Source organism: Neovison vison, chromosome 6 (assembly GCF_020171115.1).
Source record: "Neovison vison isolate M4711 chromosome 6, ASM_NN_V1, whole genome shotgun sequence".
Taxonomy (NCBI): Eukaryota; Metazoa; Chordata; class Mammalia; order Carnivora; family Mustelidae; genus Neogale; species Neogale vison.
In genome coordinates, this window is record NC_058096.1 from 157,003,779 (window position 1) to 157,030,536 (window position 26,758).

The 26,758-nt window shown below is 46.7% G+C and overlaps 1 protein-coding gene across 10 annotated transcripts; it reads right to left on the reverse strand.

Moving 5' to 3' along the window:
- Positions 1 to 5,690: 5,690 nt before the first annotated feature.
- SLC22A13 (solute carrier family 22 member 13) lies at positions 5,691 to 24,903 on the reverse strand. 10 transcript variants are annotated; one of them, XM_044252674.1, is made up of 14 exons: positions 24,798 to 24,903; positions 21,592 to 21,670; positions 20,363 to 20,484; positions 19,742 to 19,854; positions 17,590 to 17,850; positions 12,558 to 12,661; positions 12,209 to 12,363; positions 11,819 to 11,987; positions 11,501 to 11,621; positions 11,320 to 11,414; positions 10,903 to 11,117; positions 10,598 to 10,706; positions 9,853 to 10,068; positions 8,700 to 9,651 (listed from the first exon to the last, which is right to left on the reverse strand). In XM_044252674.1, the coding sequence occupies exons 5-14, from the start codon at positions 17,842 to 17,844 to the stop codon at positions 9,558 to 9,560; spliced, it is 1,533 nt and encodes a 510-aa protein (XP_044108609.1). In that variant the 5' UTR covers positions 17,845 to 17,850; positions 19,742 to 19,854; positions 20,363 to 20,484; positions 21,592 to 21,670; positions 24,798 to 24,903; the 3' UTR covers positions 8,700 to 9,557. The 10 variants fall into 10 exon arrangements, with proteins under 10 accessions (XP_044108614.1, XP_044108609.1, XP_044108610.1 ...); XM_044252675.1 differs by having other exon boundaries at positions 20,363 to 20,517; XM_044252677.1 differs by lacking the exon at positions 24,798 to 24,903 and adding an exon at positions 23,746 to 23,796.
- Positions 24,904 to 26,758: the final 1,855 nt, after the last annotated feature.

Consider the following 26,758-nt stretch of genomic DNA (forward strand, 5'->3'; position numbering starts at 1 on the left):
GTGCAAGATGTATGGTGCTCTTGTGGGCCCCGTAGTGGTCAGGGAAGGCAGCCTGACCGGCTGTGGCTTGACAGGACCCCAGCCAGAAGGGCTGTCTGGAAAGGGGTACGTGCAGTGGAACAGACTGTGCGGGGAGCAGTGCTGGGGGCGGGAGCTGAGGAGGGGCCCAAGAGGTCTGCTGGGAGTCCATTGCTCAGAGGCAGGGACAGGCAGGGGTGCTGGGAGCACCGCTGAGAAATCCTGCAAAATGTCCCTGTGGAAGAGAGAACTCTTCGAAGGCTGCCTCTGTGCACTCCCTGGCAATTAGCCGGTACAAGCCTGGAGGGAACCACAGCCCACGACAGCCAAGTAGCCAGACAGTTGCCCTTTCCCCTGGCCCTGTACGAGTGAGCCATCCCCACAGGAGCCAGAGGCAGCAAAGGGCGAACAGGAGGAGGAAGGCGAGGAGAGGATCAACCAACCTCCTCTCCTGCCCCACCAAGAAGCTGAGCATGGGGCAGGGGGTGGAGGATCTTTGAGGGTAATGGAAACCCAAAGCTTTGATTGGGAGCACACACTGTCCTCTCTGAGCAGGATCAAATGTCCTTCGGGGCCCCCGAGTAATTTGGAGTTTGGGTCTGAGAGCGAAGTGCCAAGAAATAATTCCTGAGATGTTTTCAGTGCAAAAAAGGTGATTTTATTAAAGCATGGGGACAGGATCCGTGGGCAGAAAAGGCTGCATTCTAAATGTGAGGAGTGACTGATTACATACAGGTTTTTATCCTATGCACAGGACTCCAGTGTGGACAGTAAAGAAGTATCCATGGCAGGTGAGGACCATCTGTTGACATGAAGGGATTGTAGTGATGGAGCCTGGGCACCAAGCAGAGAAACACTGAAAAAGGGCTCAATTTAAATAATTTAATTTAATTTTAACTAGTTTTAATTTAAATAATTTTAAATAAAGTTAAATTAATTTCAATTTAATCAAAATTATGGTTTTATTAAATTATTAAAGTAAATTAAATAATAAATGAATAAATTTAAATTTACTTATTTGAGTGGGGCGGAGAGTCTCAAGCAGACTCCACACTGAGCACAGAGCCTGATGCAGGGAGCATGTCATGACCTTGAGATCATGACCTGAGCCAAAACCAAGAGTTGGACACCTAACCAACTGTGCCATTCCGATGCCCCAAGATTGTGCTTCTCTTGTAAATCAGTAAGATAGTTACAAACTGATGGAGTTTGATGTCCTTCATGACTGACCATGATCTTTCATGATGATCCTTCATGACTGACCATTTGCTTTTTCCTTTCTTTGTTCTTGGGTGGTCATAAGTGCCTGAGAAATGTCCCATGTATCCCACTCTCATCTCACAGGGGAGAGAGGTATGTGTAATGTCAGTGTGTCTTTGACCTCAGCTTGCCTCTTTAATCTCATCATCCCCCACCCCCCTGCACTGAACGACTTTGACACTTAAATATTTGATGGTGTTGAAGGCGTAAGGTCTCATCTTCTGTATCTTCTTCCTGTTGAATAGGCACGTAGAGATGTCCCTACCTGTGGGTCAACACAGATCAGTTAGGGAATGCATAGGGGAGTTACAAAAGGTGGAGGCAGCTGAGCCCAGTGTGGACAGTAAAGAAGGATCCATGGCTGGTGAGGACCATCTGTTGACGTGAAGTGATTGTAGTGATGGGGTCTGGGCACCAAGCAGAGAAACACTGAAAAAGGCAACATGTTAGAATCAAAACAGCTGTAAGACTGAGAAGTTCAACAAAGAAAGCCTTCAGAGTTGACCACAGTCTTCCCCTGAGCCAGGAGTTTAACCAATCATCGAAAGAGAGGGAAGGAAGGATTTTGTAGAGCCTTAATTTGAGTATTCATGTTTTTTGGTCGTTCTGTGACATTTTTATGATAACCTGGGGTGTATACACAGCATTCTGTCTTAATAATAGTAACTCCTTGTGCTGTTCTTAGGACATTCACAAAAGTAAGAAGCACATTAGTTCACTGGTTTCCTGTGGAGGAGGCACAGGCTTTCTTCTAGAGTCTGAGCCCAGGAAGAGTGCCCCTCTAACTTAATTGCGATGGGGATACATAATATGACCTGATATGGACCTCTCCATTTTGTATTTAAGTTCCCTGCTGTATCTGACTTCCAATCTTTAATTAAACCAGGTCTCCCAGACTTCTGGGGTGAACTTTCAGTTACAGTTAAATCAGGTTTGGGGACCATGTGATCAGTATATTCATTAAGTAACTTGGGAATTAAACCAGCCTCGAATGAATCATTTAAAAATTATAAACTTCATCTAATAACAGGTCCACTGTAAGACATGGCTTTCCATCTAATAACTCAAAAGGGCTAAGTCCTAAAGGTTGTTTTGAAGCAGTCTTCATCCTGAGAAGTCCTATTGGTAAGAGTATAATCCAGTTTTCCTGGGTCTCTAGACCAAGTGTAGATAGCTATTGTTTTAAGATTTCATTCATTCATTCATTCATTTATCTGGTACAGAGAGAAAGCACAAGCAGGCAAAGGAAAAGTGAGACTAATAAACCCAATGTGGGGCTTAATCCCAGGACCCCAGGATCATGATCTGAGCCAAAGGCAGATGCTTAACTGACTGAGCCACCAGGGGCCCTGAAAGCTGTTGTTTTAAAGTGTGATTAGCTTTCTCTACCTTTCCAGAGGACTGTGGATGCCAGGCTGACTGTAGAAAATATTTAACTTTTAAAGCTTGTGGTATTGAGTTATTTGCACAGTAAAACAAGGACCATTGTTACTTTGAAGAGATCATGGAAGGCCAGATCTAGGAATAATTTCTTGCAGCAAAACTTTTGTTATTTCTGTGATTCTTTCAGTTTTACAAGGAAAGGCCTCGATCCAGCCAGTGAAAGTATCAACAAATGCTAGTAGGAATTTATAGCCTTAGCAGGGAGGCATTTGTGTTAAATCAAGCTGTCAGCCCTCTCCTGGATACCTTCCATGCCTCTGGACTGGTTTCAAAAGCGGAGTAGGGGGTTCCCTATGCCTTTTGAATTTACTTGTACGCAAACAATACAGGATCAGCAGACCTGTTCTATTGTAGTTGTTAAATTTACTCATCAAATATATCTTTAATCGAATGTTCTAAAGCACTTTTGCCCAAATGATTAGTCTGGTGTAAACCGTGTATTATATCCCCTTGGTTATTTTGGGCATAAAGATTTTTCCCTCATTAATAAGCCACCCCCATGTATTCTTTGAATATCCTGATTCCTGGGCTATGTGGATTTCTTGGTCTGAATAGACTGGAGTTATGTACTTTATTGGAGTTAGGACTGTACAAGATTTAATATTTGTTTATTTTGTGCTGTCTGCTTGGCTATACAGTCTGTCAAAGTGTTTCCTTTAGATTCTAAGGTCATATTCTTTTGATGTCCTCTGAGGTGAATCACAGTTACCTCCTTAGGTAAGTGTACAGCCTCAAGAAGAGTAAGAATTTCAGGCCCAGCCCCCTGGCTGGCTTAGTCAGTTAAACATCTGCCTTCAGCTCAGGTCAAGATCTTGGGCTTTTGAGATCGAGCCCCGCCTTGGGCCCCTTGCTCAGCAGGGAGCCTGCTTCTCCTTCTGCCGGCAGCTTCTCCTGCTTGTGCACTCTCATTCTGACCAAAAAAAAAAAAAAAAAAAAATTTCAGGCCCATATTTGGTTGGGGAATTATGGCTTGACAATAATCCCCTTTCCTTCCAAATTGCCCCATGAGTGCCCAGCACCAGGAAAACTTATTTGGAGTCTATAAACATAATAATTTTGAGGCCTTTTGTCAGTTGAAGGGCACTGGTAGGTGCTATTAATTCAGCCTTTTGAGTGAAAGTATTTATTGGAGGGCTTTTGCCTCGGTGCTCTTGGTTAAACTATAGCGTTTCTCTCTCCCTCCTCCCGGAAGCTATTGCCATGAGTAAACCCATCGTCATCTGTATTGTCAATAGAGGAATCTTTGAAATCTGATCTGCTGGAATGAACAAAATCGATCATCTCTAGGCGGTCGTGTTCTGGCACAGAAGTACAGTGTTCAAGTGCAGGCCTTGGGGTAGCTGGGTTTAAAGTTTGACAGGTTTTAAAGTATTACTTCAGGTCTGCCTCAAAGCATAGCCTGGTATTTGGTAAGTCAGCTGCCTGTAACCCATTAGTGGCCTTCGGTCTCTGGGACACTTTGGACCTGGTGTGGAGTCATCCCTGTCAAGGACTGCCCCCCGACTAAGTCCTGAAGCTGCTTCTACCAAGAGGGCCGAGCAGCCACTGCCGGCAGACAGTCTGGTCTCCCTTGTGCTCCATTATCAAGTGTTCTGATGAACAGCCCACCGGTGTTGTTTCATTTCCGAATTCTAGCCTAAGAAGTCCCAAAGCATGTCCCTGTTTTTCTGCTATGTATAAAGCGAGAGGTGTTTCTAAATTTGGTGACACCAAAGCTGGGGCTGACAAAATCTTTGCTTTTAATGCTTGAAAGGCTGTCTGCTGGGCTTTAGTGTAGAGTCAAGGCTCTTCATCGGGGCCTCTAATTGAGTCATACAATGGTCCGGCTAAGAGCCAAACCCAGGAACCCACAGGCAGCTCCTGGAGAGGACAGAGTAGTTTTTCGGTACCTGGGGGTCCAAGATCTAATAGAGCCTTTTTCCTGTCAGTAGACAAAGTATGGTGACCTGGTGTCAGCTCATGTCCCAATTATTGTACTTTCTGTTTAGGTATTTGTACCTTTTTGGGAGGGATACAAAATACCGTCTGCCAGGAAATTAAGTTATAGAACTACCATCAGACATTTCTTTTGTGGGGCTAAGATTAGAATATCTATCATATTGGGGCACCTGGGTGGCTCAGTGGGTTAAAGCCTCTGCCTTCGGCTCCGGTCATGATCCCAGGGTCCTGGAACTGAGCCCCACATTGGGCTCTCTGCTCAGCAGGGAGTCTGCTTCTCCCTCTCTCTCTGCCTGCCTCTCTGCCTACTTGTGATCTCTGTCTGTCAAATAAATAAATAAATCTTCAAAAAAAAAAAAAAAAGAGTATCTACCACATATTAAACTGTAGTCCCTTGAGGCAGGGAAATACCATGGAGGTCTTTGTTAAGCGCAGCCCAGAACAAGGGAGGCCTGCCTCTATCTCCTTGAAGCGAGACTGTTCAAGTTCACTGAGCAGTTCGAGGGCTTGAAGGTGATGTCCATTTAAAGGCAAAGAGTGGCTGCCTTCTCTTACTTGGAGGAATGTGAAAGAAGGCATCTTTTAGTCAAGTGCTGTAAACCACTTGGCGTCACCAGGGACCTGGGTGAGAAAAGCGTATGGATTTGACATATGGGATGAGCAGGCACAACAACTTTATTTATAGCTCTTAAATCTTGTACAATTCGATAAATTCCCCCATTTGGCTTTTTTACTGGTAGAACTGGAGCACTGTAAGGAGATTGACAAGGCTTTAAAATATCACATTTAAGAAACTTCTCATTAAGTGGTTGCAACCCAGCCTTTGCCTCAGGTTTTAAAAGGTATAGTTTTTTTGTTTTGTTTTGTTTTTAATATTTTATTTATTTATTTGAGAAAGGACACAGCAAGAGAGGGAACACAAATAGGAGGAATGGGAGCAGGAGAAGCAGCCTTCCTGCTGAGCAAGGAACCCGATATGGGACTCGATCCCAGCACCCTGGGATTATGACCTGAGCCGAAGGCAGACGCTCAACAACTGAGCCACCCAGGCACCCCTAGGTTATAGTTTTTTATGAGGTGTAGTGGTTGGGTCCTTTAAGGTTGCTTCAGCTGGTTGGGCTTTAAGAGCCCATCCCGGGACATCATAATCCCAGACCTGGGGATTTACTTCCTCCCAGATATTAGAAGGGATATCAGGGTAAGGTTTTACTTCTCCAGGTGTTAAAGGGAGCAAGCCACCCTCTTCTTTAAACTTCCTAGTTTATATATTAAGTCTCGTCCAACTAATGGAGTGGGACAAGACAGAAGGACTAGACAAACATGAGTGATCAATTGACTTCTATATTTACAGGTTAAAATCACTGTCTGGTGGCACATTTTGGTTTCCCCTTCTCTGCCAACAATTTTGTGGTTAGAAGGACAAGTAGGGCCAGAGTGCTGAATGAGGACAGAGTAAGTGGCTCATGTGTCAATAAGGAAATTGATAAGCCTTACTTTCCACATCAGGGAAAGCTGGGGCACAGTCAGCTTGATGTCAAGGGAGCTGGACCAGTCTCGGGGCCCATCATGCCAGATTCTCCGGTGCCTGCTCTTGGGTGGGGAAGTGGGTTCCTGTCTTTCTCTCTCTCTGGAAAGGAGGATGGTCTCTTTTCCAAGGTCCTTTTTTCTTATGGACAGGAGATGGCCCCAGTGGAGAGACTTTGTTTGGACATTCTTTGCTCCAATGTCTGATTTGGCCGCACTTGTAGCGCAGGGTCTTACCTTGTCCTGTGTCTGAAACTGACTTTTTCTCTGGTGCCTGGTGGGTCTGGTGGTGTGGTGAATCCACAAGAGAACCAGCCAGTATTTGAGCCTGTATTTTACCCTGCAATTGAGCTCTCTGGTCCTTTTCCTGTTGTAAGCCCGTATCTCTATTATTAAAGACTCCATTAGTTATACTCACTTCGTGAGGGTTTGAGGACCTCTAGCCATCTTAATCACTTTTTGGCTGATGTCAGGTGCTGACTGACTTATAAAATGGTTAGTATAGTTGTTTCCTCAGTGAGATTGGGTCCTGATTTGTATATTTATGGATGGCTTCCATCAAATGACCCTGAAACAGAGCTGGATTTTCATCGGGTCCTTGAGTAACTTCCAGAATTTTATCAAAGTTTACTCGTTTAGAGAATCCTTTCTTCATTCCTTCTATTAAACAGGTGACCATATGGTCTCCTCCTTCACTTTGCTTTCTTCTTGGTAATTCCAGTGAGATTCAGGATTGGGAACCTCAGTGCCTCCTACTGGATAATGATCTCTATCTCTGGCTACTAGTTTATTGGCAAATTCTCGAGCTCCTGCCCAGATATGGTTCTTTTCCTCAGGGTTGCAACAGTGAGTTAATATGATGGGCTATATCCTGCCAGGTCAAATTAAACACAATAGACAATTGTTGGGAGCCCTCAATACATTGAGAAGGGTTTTCAGAATATCGTCCTAATTGTTGTTTTTTCTGTGTCAGGTCTGCCATGGAGAATGGGACATGGACTCTAATTGTACCCATTTCTCCATTAGCAACCTCCCTAAAAAGATGCAATCCAGATTTTAGTTGAAGTCCTGGAAGATATGGCAAGTCCAGCTGGGCTGGGAGCAGATGGGTCTTGAGGTTTATAAGGAGGAAGGGTGGTAACAGAGCTGGTGTTTTCTTTGTTTGGATTGGTCAGTGACTCTTCCAACAACCCAGGTTTATTAGGAGGAATGGGCCTACTTAGACAATCATCATCAAATATGTCCCAAGGGAGGCTAATGAAAGTGATTGGTGGTTAGACACATTCTGTAAGAGGCTCTTAGGTCCAGATCCTGATTCGGGACCATGAAGGCATGGGCATGGGGTACCTCAGTCCATTTGCTCTGTTTTCTGCAAAAGAGATCTAACTGATAGATAGATGTACCATTAATGGGCCATTTTCCCTCATCTCCTAGAGTGTACTAAAGTCACAAAGTTAGAGAATGTCAATTTTCTCTTTCTTAAATCTTGTAATCCAAATTGACTCCAGTGGATTAAAAGGTATCTCAGAAGAGAATCCTTGGGGACTAAAGATGATACCACATTCCTAGAAAAGTAGAGAAGGTCCATTATAAAAAAATTCCCCCCTATCTCCCAGGTGGTGTCCCACACACGAAATGACAGAGATTCCTGGTGTCAAAGTGACCAGCAGTGTCCCCCTAAGTAGTCGCTAGGAAAAGTGCCTTGCCTTATAGGAGGGATGCTGGTGTCCCCTTGCTTCCCCATTGCATCCTACGCTATAAATGGTTGCTGGAATGGACTGAAATGCCATGACATGAAGAACCCACCATTTTTAGCTCATGGAAAACACTTAAAATGTTTTATAAGGGGGAAATTACTCAATTTTGTAATTTAAGTAGTTAGTAGGGGACACTGGCAGAAAACAATGAAGCCAGAAATCCACCATGATCTAAGCACCATTCCAACAGGTGTGGTCCTTACAGCTGGCTTCTCTAGAAAATGGTGCCAAGTTGAGTTTTAATCCAATCAGGTACTGGTTTTGGCCAGCTCTGAGCAAATGTCTCACCACCAAAAGCAGCCAGACCAGAGATGTGAAAGGGATCACATTAGACCAGTGAGGAGGAAACCTCACATAGGAGTCTTACAATTGGCAGCCATCCTAGTGACTGAGGTGGCTGTCCCATGCCCAGGAAAGGCAACCTTGTATAAGGACAGAAGAGAGGGCAACAAGTTTCTGGGTCTTATTATAATTCTGGCCAGGGTGCAAACTTCAAGCCAAAAGGCAATCTTTCTCCTCCCCATAGAATAGCCATGGGCTAGAGCGCTATAGCTTGAGCAATGGACATGAAAGTGTTCCAATAAGACTATACTCCTGAAAAGATCCTGAAATGAAAGGGAGGGAAGAGTAAGTATTCACCAAGTTTGCACCAAGGCTCAAATTCCAGATGCAAAGACTTGAGCCCCACACTGGACACCAAAATGATATAATTTGGAGTTTGAATCTGAGAGTGAATGGTCAAGAAAGAATTCTTGAGACTTTTTCAGTACAAAATAAAAATAAAAAAAATAAAAAGGAGATTTTATTAAAGCATGGCAACAGGACCCCTCGAGCAGGAAGGGCTGTAATCTAAGTGTGAGGAATGACTGATTCTATAGGTCTTTTTTTTATTTTAATCCTATATGGGGGGACAGAGGTGATGTTAGGACTCCAGGAAATTGAGCTTATACATTTCTGAAGGTCTGACTATTCTTAAGATTGTGCTTTTCTTGTAAAATCTGTGATCTTCGCCAAGTGACCATTTACTTTTTCCTTCCTTTGTCTTTGGGCAGTCCCGAGTATCTAAGAAATGTCCCATGTACCCCACTCTTGGGGGGAGGGAGATGCATTTGTTTTTTGCCCTCTACTTGCCTTTTATTATCTCATCAGCCCCACCCAAGCCAGCAGGACCTGGCCCAGCCATGAGAAGAAACTACAACCTTCTTCTCTTCTATAGCCTTTTCTCCCACCAGCCTGGATGGAGGCCACAGCTTCACAATTTCCTCCTACATCCTTGGAAAGGCTATAAGCATCTGCTCTGTTCTGAGCTTAACCCCAGACTGAGGGGACCAGAGGAGCCATACTCTCACAAGACTATCAGAGAACAAGTGAAATCCAAGATACACCTGAGGTCCTACCACGAACAGGGTTTGGGAGTGTGCTGGGGTGAGAAAGTTGATGAGAAGCACCGAGAAGAGGTCCATGTGCTTCAGGACCAGGCAGCCAGCAGCCAGCATGGGGACCAGGCCAGGGTGTGCTGCCTCCATCTGTGATTGGGACTTGTGGGCAGGTGCCAGCCTTTTCCAGGGGGTGTTCAGGCAGCTCCCTGCTGCTGCTGCTCCAGCTTCAGAGACACAATTAGAGGTATGTACTGCTCACAAAAGTTGCCCCTGGATTGGATGTTCTTCCCAAGGCCTTTGTCTCCTTTTCTGAAGGTGCTGACTCTGGAGGCCTGGAGGGAACAGGGGCCATCACTGACTGGCCAAGAATTAGTCACATGGCAGTATCCCTCACCACCCCTCCCCAGAGGACGAGGATCTGGCCCAAAGTCAGTCATATGTCTGTGGCTCCTGAGGGCCCCATATTGGCCTCTAGGCAACAGTGGACACATGGTGAGGTAGACATCTGGGCTTCAGAGAAACAAGCAGCTCACCGTGGCTGGGGGCCCTGCTCCAGGTCCTTGATGGTGTCCTTCAGGGGCTGGTCACGTGTCTCTGGCAGCAGGGCACAGAGTAAGCCTGCCCCAATGGGGAGGCTGCCATAGATGAGCATAGGGAGGGCTGCCTGGTACTCGCCCAGCAGGATCACAAGAGGGGTGAGGATACCCCCAATCCTCGAGAAGATGCCCAACAGCCCCATGCCCGTCTGCCTGGGGGAAGGCCAGTACAAGCTGAGCAGACCCAGCCCCAACTCCAGGCTACAGCTCTACCCCAGCTCCACCTTGAGAGAGCCCAGACCCTCATTATGGCCCCACAGACTCCCTAGGCTCACCCAGCCAGCCAGCCTCTGCTCTCTGCTTCCGTATACTAACTGCTTGTAGTCCAGCTGGATACCACGCTTCTCCCACCCCTAGGCCTGTCCATTTGCTGCCCTCCTGCGCACCACCAAATATCAGACCAAAGACTGGACCTCCTGCCTGACCCCCCAACCCCCACCTGAGTGTTCCTGTTTCTCAGCCATTCATTCTTAGACTTCCTCCATATCCCTGTCTTGACGAGGCCAGGGCATAGCCTACTTCTGTATCTGTCTTCCACTGCCTAGGATAACACAGGGACTGACAGTGCCCTGGGCCCCACCAGCACTGCTGCCCCTGAGCCAGCCTCATAAGCTCTCTGTGGAACAGCGGTGAGGGCAGAGAGGGATGGCCAAAGTCAGGGCATTGGGGCAGGAGCCCTTACCGGATGACAGTGGGGAAGAGCTCGGCAGAGTACACGTAGGAGATGGTGAAGCCGGAAGCCGTGGCAAACTTGCCCACCACAGCCAGCACAGTGACCACCACTGGCAGATCTAATGAGGGATGCTGGTCAGCCGCGTGCAGGGAGATGGCCCCATGCCCTGCGCCCCACCCCTACCCTGCCCTCCCAAGCTCCCTTCTGCACCTGGACCCCAGGGGAGCCCTCATTCTTAGAAGGGAAGCGACAGGCTTCTGGACGTGGGGGTTGGGGGGTGAGGGGCCAGGGTGTGGGAGAGCCAGCCCTGGTACCTGCTGGGACAAAGACGATGGCAATGCACATGAGGCCGCCCAGAACCAGAGTCAGCATCTGGCTCCACTTGCGGCCCAACCGCTGCATCATGAAGATGCTGCAGTAGCGAGCAGGCACCTCAACGGTTCCAAAGACTAGCTGCGTCAGGTAGATGTCCAGGCCAAAGTCACCGACCTGGAGGCTCAGGCCGAAGTACCCCAGGCTGTCCACAAACCTACAAAGTGTCCAGGCATCCCTGTGACTGCTGGGTGACGAGACATCGTCACTCTCGGGGGGAGCCTGCTGAAGAGGGAGTCACAGCGAGAGAAACCCATAACATCACACAGCCCGTCCCTGACAGTCACCATCCCCCAGCCACATATGCAGCCGCAGCAGATGCATGGCCTCGGGGGGGGCCTGGGCCCTGCTGTACTCACCAGACACAGAAGAGGATCAGGGTCACCTTCCGGAGCTGCGGGTGTCTGAACAGATCCAGGGCATTCCCTGAGGGGCCCATCTTCTCTGGGATGAGCTGGTAGGAAGATGCACAGTGAGGGGCCAGGTAGAAAGGTCTGTGCCGGCCAGGCTTAAGAGCTGGGCTCAGTCTATACCAAGTACCTGACTCAGGAGCTCTGGGGAGAGTTTCCGCTTGTTGACTGAGGCTGCCTTCTGGATCACTTGTTTAGCCTCCTCTACCCTTCCTCGGGTCAGAAGCCACCGTGCTGACTCTGGCAGAGCCCTGCAGGTCGGGAATGGCTGTGACCTCGGAGCCCCCAGCTCCCCCAGGGGCTGTCCCAGCTGCTCCAGTGCACACTGAAGCCCACACCCCTTGCTGTCGGAGTGTTCTGTGAGGTGAATGTCAGTATTATGCTCCAACCACACTTCCACAAGACTAGTCCCAGGGGGGTGGATTGCTTCTGGGAAGCACCTCCTCACCAGAAGTAGAAGAAGAGCAGCAAGACAGGTGCAGTGCCCGCTATCTGGAAAAGCCTCCAGTTTCGGATGCCATAGGCGAGTCCTGCCAGCACCATCTGCCCCACGGAGAAGGCGCACTGGGCCAGGACCACGGCCTGCGTCCTCCTCGAGGGCCCCACCCACTCTGTAACTGTGCAAACAGAGAGGTTGAGGGCAGGCCAGCCCCTGGCACTGTCCCTCCCTGGTGCTCCCCGGATGCTGCTCCGTCCACGTGGACCTCAGACCCCTTTGCGTGTGGCCACCTGTGGCCTGGGCTCCCGACAAGGCTACCACAGGCAGTCTGCGCACATGGACTGCTCAGACCCCAAGACCTCACCTCAAGGCTCAGGGCTTCAGGACCCATACACTCACGCAGGGACACGTTGCTGAAGGTGTACCCAGCGACAGCAGTAGCCACGGCAAAACGCAGGACCATATAGAGCTCAAAGCTGGGCATGAAGGCTGTGGTCAGGCCGATGATGGCAAAGAGTAGCAGCTGCACTAGGATAGTGGCCTTGCGGCCGATCCTGGAGTAACAAAGAGTAGGTCTGTGAGGGAATCTCTCGGAGGGGAAGGAAGGGAGACCCAGCCCTGCCCTGGGCTCGCTCTCCAGGGAAGGACACACTGCCCTTCCCTGGACACCAGGGAAGGGTGTGGAGGGAAACCGTGCCAGGAACACAGGAGAATGCTAGGTCAGGGGGGAGCTGGTCACGGTTCTTACCAGTCACAGAGAGGCCCAAAGATGAGAGCCCCAACGAGGAGCCCCGCCATGTACACCGACTGTGAAGTCTCCTTCAGGTACTTCTGATCACAAACCAGGTTGAACTGAGGCAGACACAGGCGGATGTGAACAAGGAGCAGGGGACAGCAAGTCCTTTGTCATCTAGCCCACCCACTTACAAACCTCTCGGGGCAGATGCCCATGGTTCCCAAACTGTGTGCAGTCACCTCAGGACACCAGAATAAATTCATGGGGTACAGAACAATATTTAACATTTTAAAGGGAAATATAGGAATATTTAACATCTGTCTCGTATTACAAGAACTGCCAATTAAGAACAGTTCTGTTGCAACAGGAGATCATGCTACACTCCTTTCAGTAACATCATATCGATGTGACACTGTATTTTTGGCAGTTGTTTTGGGGAAAAAAAGCAAGCATCATGTGGAGAGAAAATGTTCAAAGACGGAGACACTGTGCAGCTCCCAGTAGGTACACAGATCCTATTAATAGGTAACTATTTGTTTAAAAATGAAAAATATTTTCCTTTAGTTTGCATGTATTATTTTTTATTTTTTAAAGATTATTTATTTTTTAAAGACTGTATTGTAATTTTTTGCAAGGAAGAGGGGGGAAGGCAAGGGAAGGGGGAGCATGAGAGCACAAGCGGAGGTGGGGAGCGGGAGAGGGAGAAGCAGGCTCCCTGCCTAGCAAGGAACCAGAGGATGAGGGGCTTGACCCCAGGAACCTGAGATCATGCCCTTAGCCAAAATTAGATGCTTAATGAACCACCCAGGAGCCCTGAATGCACATTATTTCTTAAAACAGCTACTAAGTTCTTAGAACATAATTATTAAGTTGTTTGAACCTAACTAGTTAACACATAAAACCGTTAGGTTTTTCTTTTGGCTTGGAGATGCCATGGAGAATTACTGACACACTAAGGATATAAAATTTGGGACCTCTGACACGGGACTCACTGCTGCTTCCTGACCAACCGGGTCTCTTTCCCACAGCCAGGACACCCCTGGGACCTACTTGGGTGCCTTCAAATTTTCTCATCTGGCTGCGAAATCTCCATGAAACTCTAATCATTCACAGGCAGTGAGAATCCCACGGAACCCTCACACGCCACTTGCAGGAGATTAGGATGGAGGAATATGGGGAGGAAACCCTCATGTGTGTGGGGGTTCACTCGCGTGCACACACGGAGACTCTCTGCAGACTCAGAGAGAACCTGACAGATGATCTGAGAAACTGAGTGGAGAAAATACGCATGGCTGCGTAACTCCGCACGCGTCTGCTGCAGGTGCGCGATGGGAGGCACGTGTGACTGACCCCTACCCCCACTGGTCTCTGGGCCCCTCAGGGACTTCTGGGCTCCTGGCGTGGGAATGTCTGCAGGTTAGACACGTGAGCTCTCCTCCGCAGCCCGTGGAGACAGCGTCTCCATGACTCATGTCTTTGGAGGGCTCCCTCTGTGTTGGGTAGTCTCCTAAATGCTTCCCATGTGTTACATAATTCTCACGACAGTCCTTGATTTGTTGGCACACTGCCCTGATTGAGGAGAGGTTACGCTCATCATCTTCGGTCCACTGCTGGATGGCAATGGAGTTCAGATACCCCTTTTGCCCCAGACATGGACCGAAACAGCATGAAAGCTAAAAGAATTTTTACCGAATGAATCAGTAAATGAACGAATACCTACAGCTAGCCAACTAGCCAATCGTCATCAGTCAAAATAACTTTTGGCAAGAAATTAATCAGTCCAGAAGACACCATTGTGCTCCTATTCTCTTCTCAAAAACAACTGTTAATTTTCAATATATGTGGAATGATTCACTGATTGCACCTGGGAGGAAATGAGGCGGGACAGGGGATTTGAACTCGCTCCCCCGCGCTCCAGCTTGTCTGGTTTTTATTTAGCAAGCACAGGTTGCCTTTGTGGTTAGACACTCTTTAAAATAAGATGCCTCTGGAGTCTGAACTGAGCAACTTATAGGATTTATAACTTATAGCAAACAATAGGATTATTGGGGAACGCATAACATGATTATTACCACAGGGGCTGTCACCCAGGAAGCCTTCAGTAAATGTTAGCTCAGCAGAGGGTGCCCTGGCCACCATGCTCAGGAAAGTCACAGCTGGGGACAGACATTTCAGACTGAAGGCATGGGTGCCAATCCAAAGGAGTTTCCCAGGGCCGGTGCCCCTACTCAGTGGCCGCGTTCACTACCTCCGTATAGTGTATAGACCTGCTATTTCATTAAACCCTCATTCTAACCACATAAAGGCTTATCATTCTCACTGTGCAGCCACAGAGACCAAGGCTTGGAGAGGGGCCAAGAAGTAGCAGATCGCGTTCAGAGGGAACAGAGACAAGAGGGCTCCCCCTTGGGACACCAGCCTTTAACCTCCCCAGCCCTAACACCCACAGTGAATGGTTCTCCCTGGGGCCTGTCACAGAGGCACATAGACACCAGCCCCTGTTCTTGGTACACACCTGTCACATCTCCCGCCCCTGTTCCAAAAGCTTTAGTGGCTCCCTTTGGTCTCTAGGAGAAGGCCCAAATTCCTCAGCTCTGTATTGAAGACGGTTTAAGGGCCAGCTCTTGCCCACTTCCCCACCTCTTTGCACGTCAGCATTCCTCAAACATACCAAGCATTTTCACACCTCCAGTCCCGGGTATGGCCATTCTCTCGGCTTCTCCTTCCCTACCATTCCTGTCCCTTCTCCCGTCCCAGGACAGGTCACACTGTGGTTAGTCACTCCAGACCTGTTTCCCTCCATGTTTAGAGACTCATGTCAACAGGACTGGGAGTCCTGCTATCTTTTACCATGGATGGACACCTAGGAAATGTTGGGAGGTAGACTGAGAAGGAGAAATATATTCTGTATAAAAGAGCACACAGCCTATGAGGCAACTTGCTCTTTTCTTCTCAAATTAGACCTGTCTGAAATTCAATTTGATTATGCAGCTGCTGTAATAAGGAAAGTTGAGATATCAGCTCAGAGAGAGCCCCCTGAGTTGGTGTGGCAGAACCCCTCCCCCGAGATGTGCAACAGAGGCAGAAGAGCTCACAGCCATGAAGCTCTCAAAGAGAAGCTGGAGTTATCATTTGGTGCAGGGCACAAAGGACCAAAGGTGGACATTCTCCTGAGAATCGAAGTCCTTGGGAGGGCCAGAGCAGGAGAAACATGATAGGGAAGGACAAGAGGTCCAAGGCCCAACCCCAGTGCTAGCACAGGCTAGGTTGATGATTAAAGAAAAGGGGGAGCCTCAAATCCTCAGAGAAGGAGAACAAGGTGCCTCCCTCCTCTGACTGGTCCCTGTACAGTAAATATTCAGGGAGCTTTGACTGAATAAAATCACGCCAACACTCCAGCACAGAGAGTATGAACAGGGCTAGAGTTGGCTCCGAGCAGTCTGCTTGCTTGCCTGGGCTTTTAGGATGGTTTTTGGGCAGGTAGGGAGAGTTTGAGCACATGTGGAAGTAGGCACCCGTGGCATCTGAGGACCTGGGGAGGCTGACCCTATCATGATGGTGAAGCTGGGGACATGGAGAGGGCAATGAGGACCAGCTGGGCTCTGCTGGGAGCGCTCCTAGGCTGCCTATACCCCTGTGGGGCAGAATGAGGTGGAAGGTCAGGAGGAAGACAGGGAGGACATATCCTCAGCCTGCAAGGGTTCAGGGGGCAGGTTTATGGTCACACTTTAAAAACTGAATGCCTGGGGGGGGCGCCTGGGTGGCTCAGTGGGTTAAGCCGCTGCCTTTGGCTCAGGTCATGATCTCAGGGTCCTGGGATCGAGTCCCACATCGGGCTCTCTGCTCAGCAGGGAGCCTGCTTCCCTCTCTCTCTCTCTGCCTGCCTCTCTGCCTACTTGCGATTTCTCTCTGTCAAATAAATAAATAAAATCATTAAAAAAAAATTTTTTTAAAAAACTGAATGCCTGGGGCACCTGTCTGGCTCACTTGGTAGAGTGCGCAACTCTTGATCTCAGGGTTGTGAGCTCGAGCCCCATATTGGGTGCACAGATTACTTTTTAAAAATGTGAATGCCTTTGGATTAAACAAAATCCTCTGAAAGCCTCTAAAAAGTAAATACTTTTTTTACTCACAGGGGGAGCAGTGAATGTTTAATCTCTGGACTCGAGTCCTCCCTCCACAAAGGCTCAGTATCCACCACCATCAAGGTGAGTTGTCCAGACCTTCCCAACAACACCCATACCTCAGGATTCTGGACTATCTGTGCTCTTTCCTGTGCCTGCAGGGACTTGAGGGGGAGCCCCACCTCCACAATCAGCTCATTGGGTTGCCCTGACCAAGTCATCTCTCTCCTCTGTGCCTCAGTCCCTGCTTCTTGGGAAGCAGCAAAGTGGGCATGGATGCTTCCAGAGAGCCCTTCTTGCTCAGATGGCTGGAAAGGGAACCTGTTTACCTGCCTGGATCCTTCCTAAGAAAATAAGTTTAGCAGAGCAAGTGTTGTCACCTGAAGGACGAGTCCTAGAGTCATGGGTGTCCTCAGAGGGCAGGCAGGCATAGCTCTGGAGAGAGCAGCTGGAAGGCAGGGGCCCCACAGCAGGCAAGCAGGAGGGTAGGCAAGCAGGAAGCTAGGTAAACAGCAGAGCTCAGGGACTGAACGGCCAAGGCCAATGGACAGATAGATGGGAACCCTGGAGGGAGAGAAAGAAACAAAGACAGGAAAGCAGGAGGGGAAGGAAGGCAGGCAAGCTGGGTACATAGGCAAAGGGACAAACAAAAAGATAGGGAAAGATGCATGGACAGATGGGCAGACAGACCAGAGAAAGAACATGGACAGAGAGGTGAAGGGGCCAATAGTTGGAGGACAAAGAGAAAAGCAGGATGAGTGGCAAAAAGAAAAAAAAAAAAGCACACCAATGGTCCATCGTTCAGGTGTGAGTGCTGAAGGGCACACAGAGAAGCAGCAGCACCAGCTGCTGAGGGCAGAGGGCCGGACAGAGCTGCTGACCAATCCCAAACAGGCAGACGTGCAGAAGGGCAGCCCTACCTCATTCTTTAGGGACAGAGGCCTGTCCTCAGGATACACCCAGCCTGCATCGCAAGGCTGTGTCTCATTGAAGTGGTGGCTGAGGATCTCCTCCAGGGTGGCACCGTCAGGGGGCGGCCGGAACATGAGGCAGGGCTCGGGCTTGCCTGCAGCATCCAGAGGCACGCTCAGTGTCAGCTGCTCCGTGGTACTCAGGTTCAAAGTGTGGTTCTTTACCCAGGCCACTGAGCAGTGGTGGGCCTCATCCTGGAACATGAAGACCTGGCCGAACATGTAGAAAGCAGACAGGAAGTTGGGGATACTCAACAGTATCATCAGCTGTATCTGGAAGCGTCCAAAATCACCTATTTCAGCCAGGACCTGGGCAAACTGAGCCATGTCTACCGGTCAGCCTGGGGCCACCAAACAGCTCTGCAGCCTGGCTTTGGGGCACTTGTTCCTCTAAGCAGTGATGACTGTTAATATTTAATCCAGCCTTGCCTGGCCTGACCTGTCACACTTCAACTCCCTGGCTGTGGCCTGGGAAGGATAGAGTTTGTTGAAAAACTCACCCACTCTGGCTTGCAGAATCCGAGGATGCTTTATGGACAGGATGATGAACACAAGCCTCACAAGAGGACCTTCTTGGGCCCAACACAGGAATGAGCTTTAGCCAGTACACAAGCAGCCCCCTCCAATTGCAACACCCTAAACAAGTCACTCCTAGCTCAAATCCCTCTCATTATGATAGACCCCAAATACTGAGAGTAGTTCCAGCACTCAGAGGGACACAGAAGTCCCTTCTAGGGACCAGCACACAATAGACAATGGGGGTAAGTCAGGAGAGTAGTAAGGACCCAGTTTGCATACTAAGGTCAGCAGCCCAATCTTGCCTCTTGACGCTGCTGATCTTATCTTTCTCCTAGGAGTCTCTGACATGTGGTAGGGCAGCAAGAATGCCAAGAAACAGCGGTGCCTGGTTGGCTCAGTTGGTTAAGTGTCTGCCTTCGTCTCAGGTCATGATCTCAGGGTCCTGGGATCGTGTTCCACATCAGGCTCCCTGATGATCAGGAAACCTGCTTCTCCCTCTACCCTTGCTACTCCCCCCCTGCTTGTGCTCTCTGTCAAATAAATAAAATCTTTAAAGAAAAAAAAAAAAAAGAAGGCCAAGAGACACACCAAAGGCACAAATGCCTTTCCTTATCAGTACAGAAGATAATCTAAGAGCACACAGCAATTACCAAAGAGCCAAGAGGTGCATTCTGAGCTCTACTCCAATTGAGGAAGAAACAATCAACACATGACCAAGATAAGGCACAAGTGAGCGGCTGGCCACAGGAAAGCTTTATTCACAACAGATAATCTCTCAGTGATAACAGAGGTACACAGGCCAAAGTCTCCCTTGATCACAACCTCAGCTGTGGAAGCCCTTGCTGGAGTCAAGGTTGGGATGGGGCGCTTTGTGGCTGGTAGGTCAGGATTCTTATAGGAATGGAGAATAACTAGGACTTCTGACAGGAGGCATCTCCCAAAGAGTAAAAAGCCCCCACTTTTTACCCTGGAAGAGGTCTACTGGAGGTAGACTTGGCTTGGAAAGCATCTAGTTCAGACATGGGAGATGAGGAATGATAAGACTGAAGATGGCATCAGGAAAAAATACACGTTTAGCTGCACATGTGCACACACACACATTCACGTATTTGCCTGTGTGTGCATGGGAAAGCCTTCCCATGTTTGAATTCTGAACCAATTTAAGAGAGCCTGAGGAGCACAGGCAAAGGGAATGCAGGGAAGCAAGCCTATACGGGGTGGTTCTGGACACAGCATGCTTGTATCTGGCCCGCTGGCCAGCACAGCCTCTGGCTTCTTATTAGTCAGCCAGCATGCATGGCAGGTCAAGGCAGGGCAGAGGCAAGGGCCCATGACCCTGCATAAGGACTGCACCTCCCTCTCTGCCCCATCCCAAATTCCCCACCAGTCTCACCAATGTCTCCAGCTCTATCTTCTCTTCATTACCTAGCTTTCTTGCATGTGCTTGTCCTTAGCATCATCTCAATAGAATTGCCAAGAAAACAGATGCTGCCAGTTGCCACTGCCTAATATGGTGCCCCCCTGATGGGAGAGAACTGGGATGGAGACAGGAGCCTGTCCCTAGCCCACAGCATCTTCTTACTCCAGTCAGGGAGAGGATTTTTGCTTCTTTGGCTCCAAGTAACCAAGGGAACTTGAGCTAGAAGACAGGAACTTGGGCACAGCTACCGATCCACTGTGATCCAGAGTCTGTTCCTTGTTTAAAAAAAAAAAAAAATCAACTGAGTAGATTGAAAGATCTAATTGGCTTTACTCAATGATTCATGAATTGGGCAGCATCCCATCTAGCAAGCAGAAAGGAGCCCCCAAGAGCTGTACAAAACAGAAGACTTTCATAGGCACAAAAGGGCAGAAAAAAGAAAATTTCCTGCAAAGAGTAGATGTTTCCGGCAAAGCCACCTTCCTTTGGGGGAAGGTAGGAGTCTATCAGATCACCTCACTAGTGCTAACCAGGTAATTCCAGACTGACTTGGTTAAAGATCACATTTCTGGGAGAGACGGAAATTGCAATGAGGTCAGGTGTGAAGTCTTGGTTTGCTGGCATGGGGCTTAGCACAAGTGACTCTATTTTGGGCCTATTATGTCTTTTTAAACAATTTTTCCTTTTGATCAGACTCTAAGCTTAACTAAGAGATGGGATCAAAATGTAAGGCATTAGTGCCACTTCAGCTACCACACTGTAGTTCTCACAGCTTTAACTTACCCTCTTTGTGTCATAGGTCATGATGTTTTTTTGCTGAATCTCTGTGGTGTTCACAGATCATGGCTTCAGGTTCACAATTTTTTAGTTGGTCCTTCTCTTTGGTCCTTTTTTGATAGTCCGGTCTTAGGAGAGATCATTTGCTTGGTAGTTAGTGGCTGCAAGCATGCATTTAAAGCTTTTGAGAGACTACAGCATGCCAAGGAAACTACTATGATTATTGTAAGCGGGATAATTCCCAATGTTTGTGTGCACTTGAGAGCTTGTCCCCGAGACCCAAACCAGTCAAAATATAAGCTCTTTTTAGAGGAATCTCATATTGAACTCCTCAAAGCTTCTGAGGCCAGAAAGCCAAGCCAAGGGCTCATTATTAGATTTTTACCTAATAACTATTGCAGGTTTGGGTGAATTCTTCCTTTCTCAAGGTCCCCAAAATATTTTTAGATTCCTGGGCCTGTCAGGAGATGATCTTCCTTACTCACCAGGTAAGACTGCCAGCAACCCTATAGGCAGAGTATCAGGCTGATTTTTCCAAGGGGCTTCACTGGCTTTATAAAGTCAACTTTATTCCCTTACAGCTGTCCAATCCTATCTGAATTTATACACATGACATTCCAGAGCCTTGGTAATATAGCCAGTGTTCAGATTGTGTCTAGTTACAAGGAGATCAGATTCTTATTGAACTTATGCAAATAAATAATTATATCGCCATGTAAAGAATACTCAAAAATCTCTGATTTCTGGAAGTATCAGGATCAAGAAGAAAAAGTAAATGTTTCATCTTTGTTTACAAAGGTGTTATTTACAAAGTAAGTCTTAGATAGCTTAAGAGGAAAGGTTTCCTTAAATCTGGAAAAACAAAACATTAAGGAACCAGCAATGTTTCAAACAAAAAGTCATAAAAAATTATAATCATCCCCCTACATTCACTCAGATCCATGTAATTAATATTGTTTTGCTTGAATCCAGTTTTTCCATTAGTTTTGGAAATCCTTACCCAGTTTTGTTTTATGATATTAAAGTTATCAGAAACCTGTACTTTTCAAAGTCCTTTCCCTATATCTCCTTGAAGATAAAGCACCTTTTTTCTTTTTTTCTGAGAGGGAGAACACGCACTATGCATGAGAGGTGCAGGAAGGCAGAGGCAGAGGGCGAAAGAGAATCTTAAGTAGGCCTCACACTCAGTGACCCTGAGTTCATGACCTGAGCCAAAGACAAGCGTCAACACTTACCTGAGCCAACCGGGTGTCCTAAAGATGAAGGACTTTTGCAGAATCGCTTTGGCCAAAAGCATCTGAGTGAAACAACTGTCTGTAAATGATAAAAGAGTTATAATGCCTACAGTTAAAGATCAGATGAGAGCTTATTATAATGGATCAACAAGAAAATTTGGTTATTTCTCTACATAACACTTTAAGATAGAAACTGAAATTATGACTGATAACATTACACCAGGTCATTTCAGTTTTCCAGGAATTTCACAGTGTCTGGAACACTTACAGATAACTATACAAATACAACATAAAGAGGGCATGGTATATCACTTCTTATTTGACAGTGCTTCCCCTTTAATTTAATAGCAAATAAACCTAACTGGTTTAACAATTCCCTTTTTATAAACAGAACAAATCTTCCTTCCTTCCTCCCTCCCTCCCTTTCTCTTTCCTTCCTTTTTTTCTTCTCATTTCTTTTCTCTTCCATTCTTTCTCCCTTCCCCTTTCCCTTTTTTCCCTCCCCACCCTTCCCCTTCCCTTTTCCTCCTCCCCTCCCCTCCCTCTCCCTCCCTTTCTCTTCCATTCTCTTTTTTCTTTCAGTCTTTTAAAAAGACTTCATTTAGCATTTGATTTTTTGGAAAGTTTGTCAAAAATATCAAATGGTTTTAAAAAACAGTCAAATAGGATCATAGTTCAGGGTATAAGAATATTTGGTTATCTATTTAACCACAGTGATAATTTGAAACTTCACTGGCAAATACAGAATGTTAAATATTGTAATGGAGAAGACTCAATTTTCTTTCTTTTTTTTTTTTAAGATTTTATTTATTTATTTGACAGAGAGAGAGATCACAAGTAGGCAGAGAGGCAGGCAGAGAAAGAGGGGGAAGCAGGCTCCCTGCTGAGCAGAGAGCCCGATGTGGGGCTCGATCCCAGGACCCTGGGATCATGACCTGAGCCGAAAGCAGAGGCTTTAACCCACTGAGCCACCCAGGCGCCCCAACTCAATTTTCTTAAGTAATCAAAGATCTGTTATGAAACAAAAGAAACTGTATTGACAAGACAAAAATCTTTGTTTTCTAGAAAGATTACTTAAAAGGTTAAAAAAAATTTTCATAATCTCTTAAACAGAAGACCAAGAGTATCAGAAAACATTCTTTTAGCACAGATGACACCAATTCTAACTTTATACCAGTATACTTTTTTTAATAAATCTTTTTTTTTTAAAGATTTTATTTATTTATTTGAGAGAGAGAGACAGTGAGAGAGAGCATGAGCGAGGAGAAGGTCAGAGAGCGAAGCAGACTCCCCATGAAACTGGGAGCCTGATGTGGGACTCGATCCCGGGACTCCAGGATCACGCCCTGAGCCGAAGGCAGTCGTCCAACCAACTGAGCCACCCAGGCGTCCCAATAAATCTTTTTTTTAATAAAGATTTTATTTATTTATTTGTCAGAGAGAGAGGGAGAGCACAAGTAGGCAGAGTGGCAGGCAGAGGCAGAGAGAGAAGCAGGCTCCCCACTGAGCAAGGAGCCCGTGGTGGGACTCGATCCTAGGACCCTGGGATCATGACCCAAGCTGAAGGCAGCGGCTTAACCTACTGAGCCACCCAGGCATCCCTATACCAGTACATTTTTGATGTTAAAATTCATTAATCCCTTCTAAAAGTTTGATTAGATCCATTCCAATCTTAGCCAGTTGGATCACACATGAAATTATTTTTCCAAGATTCCTTTTCTACAAGCCTCCTAACACCTTTTTATTCTTTCATTTTTTTTTCTTTTCATATTTTGTCTTATGTTTATTCTCTTTCCCAATCATGGGGGATGGGAGGAAGAAGCTTAAATATAAAAACAAAATGATTTTCTTTTCCCTCAACAAAAATTAATTTCCATTCCTCATAATTTCTCTTAGCAAAAATATACATCCTACTTTTCTTGCATGCAGAGCTGGTACAGCCCGCTCCCAGGCAGCAGGCTTGAGAACTGGAAACTTGAGTTAGGTAGAAGGGCTCACAGTGACTCCTGACCCGCTGGCTGGCTGAATGCAAATAAGCCCATCAGGTGACTCGCCTCAAAATAGCCATGAGCTCTAGCTGACGAGGGGTCTACTTACACTTGGACACAGGTAGCAAAAAAGAGGAAAAGTCCATACCTTCCCATACCTCCTCACCTTCCTTCTTATTATGCCACCACCACTGCCTCCAGACCGTTGCTCCTTTGAGTCCTGCCCATTGCTTCCTGTGGTGTATTCAATAAACTTCTATCTCCTTTGTTCTGCCTTGGGTGAATTCTTTCACTGCCTGCCCCCCCACCCCGGCCCTGGACTCCGCAGGATCTGGCTGCCCCACAGTGATGTTTCCATCATCATCATCATCATCATCATCATCATCATCATCATCATCAAGATTTTATATATTTATTTGACAGAGAGAGAGAGTGTGTATGCACACAAGCAGGGGGAGCAGCAGAGGGAGAGGGAGAAACAGACTCCCCACTGAGCAAGGAGCCTGATGTGGGGCTCGATCCCAGGACCCTGGGACCATGACCTGAGCCGAAGGCAGACGCTTAACCAACCAAGTCACCCACGTACCCAAGACATGCCCGTTTTCATTAAACCCAACAATCTTAAACTAGCTTTTATTTACTAAAGATTAATCCTAGATCACAGAATTTGAAAAATATTTGGGTTAAGTTTTTATATTTCTAAGAGTTTTTGAAGTCTTTATTTCATATAAGTGATTTTCCTCACGCTGATTAAATAGAGCTTTTTTTTTTGGCAAATTGTGGCAATGACATCCAGAAGTAGGAAAATACCATACATCCACAGAAACACATAGACAGACACAAAAGCCTTAAAATGTTCATTAAAAAAATTTAGCCATGGGGCACCTGGGTAAAGCCACATGGGTGGCTCAGTGGGTTGAAGCCTCTGCTTTCAGCTCAGGTCATGATTCCAGGGTCCTGGGATCGAGCCCCGCATAGGGCTCTCTGCTCAGTGGGGAGCCTGCTTCCTCCTCTCTCTCTGCCTGCCTCTCTGCCTACTTGTGATCTCTGTCTGTCAAATAAATAAATAAATAAATAAATAAATCTTTAAAAAAAATTTTAACCACGACTGTATGTTAGCTGGAATTAAAATAAAAACTTAAAAAAATTTTTTAATTACGGGATGGGTATAATAATGCAAAACTCACTAGCTTTTAAAAGAAGAGTTAGAATAATTACCTGCTCAGGTTGTCAAAGCTCTTTCTGTTGATGTTTGTGGAGAAGACACTTGAGATTTGTATTTGTCCTTGTGGAGGGCGAGAAAATTAAGGCTATCCCACCTCAAGTTTAGCTGACAGAGGCAGAAAAAAATCATTATAATTCCTTACCTACTGACAAGCCCTTGAAACAGACAGAGTGGCTCTCCCCTGGGGACTTAATTGCCCTCACCTTGAGGTTTTGCTAAGAACAATCCTAGCCTGACCGACCCCCTACCCCAACAGGTCCAACCAGAATCCTGCAAGTCTACTTTAACAATTTCTTTAGGAAACTTTATCTCTAAACCTCCAAGATAGTGTGGAGAATTATTCCCAAGTATATGGCCCACTGATATACATCTAAAGGGTCTCACAAGAAGATTTTTATTATTGGTAATAAATAACCTCTCTCCCAACAATAGCTAGCCCCTCAAGGTCTTGGAGACCTTGTTTCTGAAAGTCCTTAGAGACTTACGCCATCCCTAATCCCCTTTGTCCTCACCTACCGCCGAGTCCACCCCTACTCTGCCTTTAAAAACTCTGACTATAATCTGGCTCAGGGTCCAAGTCCCTACTCTGCTGTGTCGGGTATACTTGGGCCCAGGCTTAAGCTTGTCAAATAAACCCTCGTGTGATTGCGTCTCTCAGACGCAAAAACTTGGGCATAACAGTCCTGGACAAAGAATCTCAAAAAGCTGTGGACTGTATTGAACAAGAGAACTTCTACAACAATTCGCATTTTTAAAGCCCCTTCCCTTTTAAAGTTTTTTCTCCGGTTCAGAATTACCTCCCTGAAGTTTGCATTTCAAGAAGATGACCCAGATGAGAAGATAAGAGATAAGAAGATAAGAGAGGACCTGGTAGAAATTTTACATCTCAAAGATGGAAAGAATGCAAATTCCTCCAAGGACTTTGGCTCTGGAAGGCCAGAATTTTACCAGACCTACAAACATTTGGGGATGAAATAGGTGAGGTTAATTGTCAAAAAGAACAAGTGGACCTTGAATTGTTTCTACAACGACTCTTCTGGTCTTGCAAATATTAAGTACACTTAAGTGTTAAGTACACTTGCTTCTAATTCCTCAAAGAATTGGGTTGCATTCGGAATTGTATGGAAACACTGGCACACCCATACACCCCTGTTGGAATGTTCTTTCCTCTGGGTACATTTAGCTTAGGAGAGAAGGCTTTTAAAAATTCCTATATAAGGGACGCCTGGGTGGCTCAGTTGGTTAAGCAGCTGCCTTTGGCTCAGGTCATGGTCCCAGCGTCCTGGGATTGAGTCCCACATCGGGCTCCTTGTTTGGCAGGGAGCCTGCTTCTCCCTCTGCCTTTGCCTGCCATTCTGTCTGCCTGTGCTTGCTCTCTCTCCCTCTCTCTCTAATAAATAAATAAAATCTTTTTTTAAAAAATTCCTATATTAAAAAAAAAATCCTATAAAGCCTTGAATATTAGCTTCCAATTTGGTTGGTCTTCTAATTGCAGAGCGATTAAATCCCTTCAAATATCTCATCAGGTTTCAACCAAACTGAACAGTAAATATTTATGGCAGTTATTAGGCAAGCAGAGGGACCCAAGAGAGGTACACAAAGAGGGTACAAAAGATATTATCTTCACAGGCTCCAGAGACACTGCCAAAGATCAAAAACCAAAGGCCTGATTTAGAAAGGGACAATGTGAAATTTTATTTTTATCTCTCTACCATGTCCTATACACAGAGACAGGAGGGAGCTGACTGCTAAGAACTCTTCCTTTTAGCCAGCTTCTGCCGGTATTTCCCAGGATCCTATCTGCAGGCTCTGAATAGGTTTAGAGCATAGTTTCAATAGCTGCCAGATTTGGCAAGTTTTTCTTTTCTTTCTTTCCTTTTTTTTTTCCTTTTTTAGTATCTGGTGGGCATCTGCTTTGTGCCAGCTCTGGGAAAGGTGCTGGGAACTTCAGAAA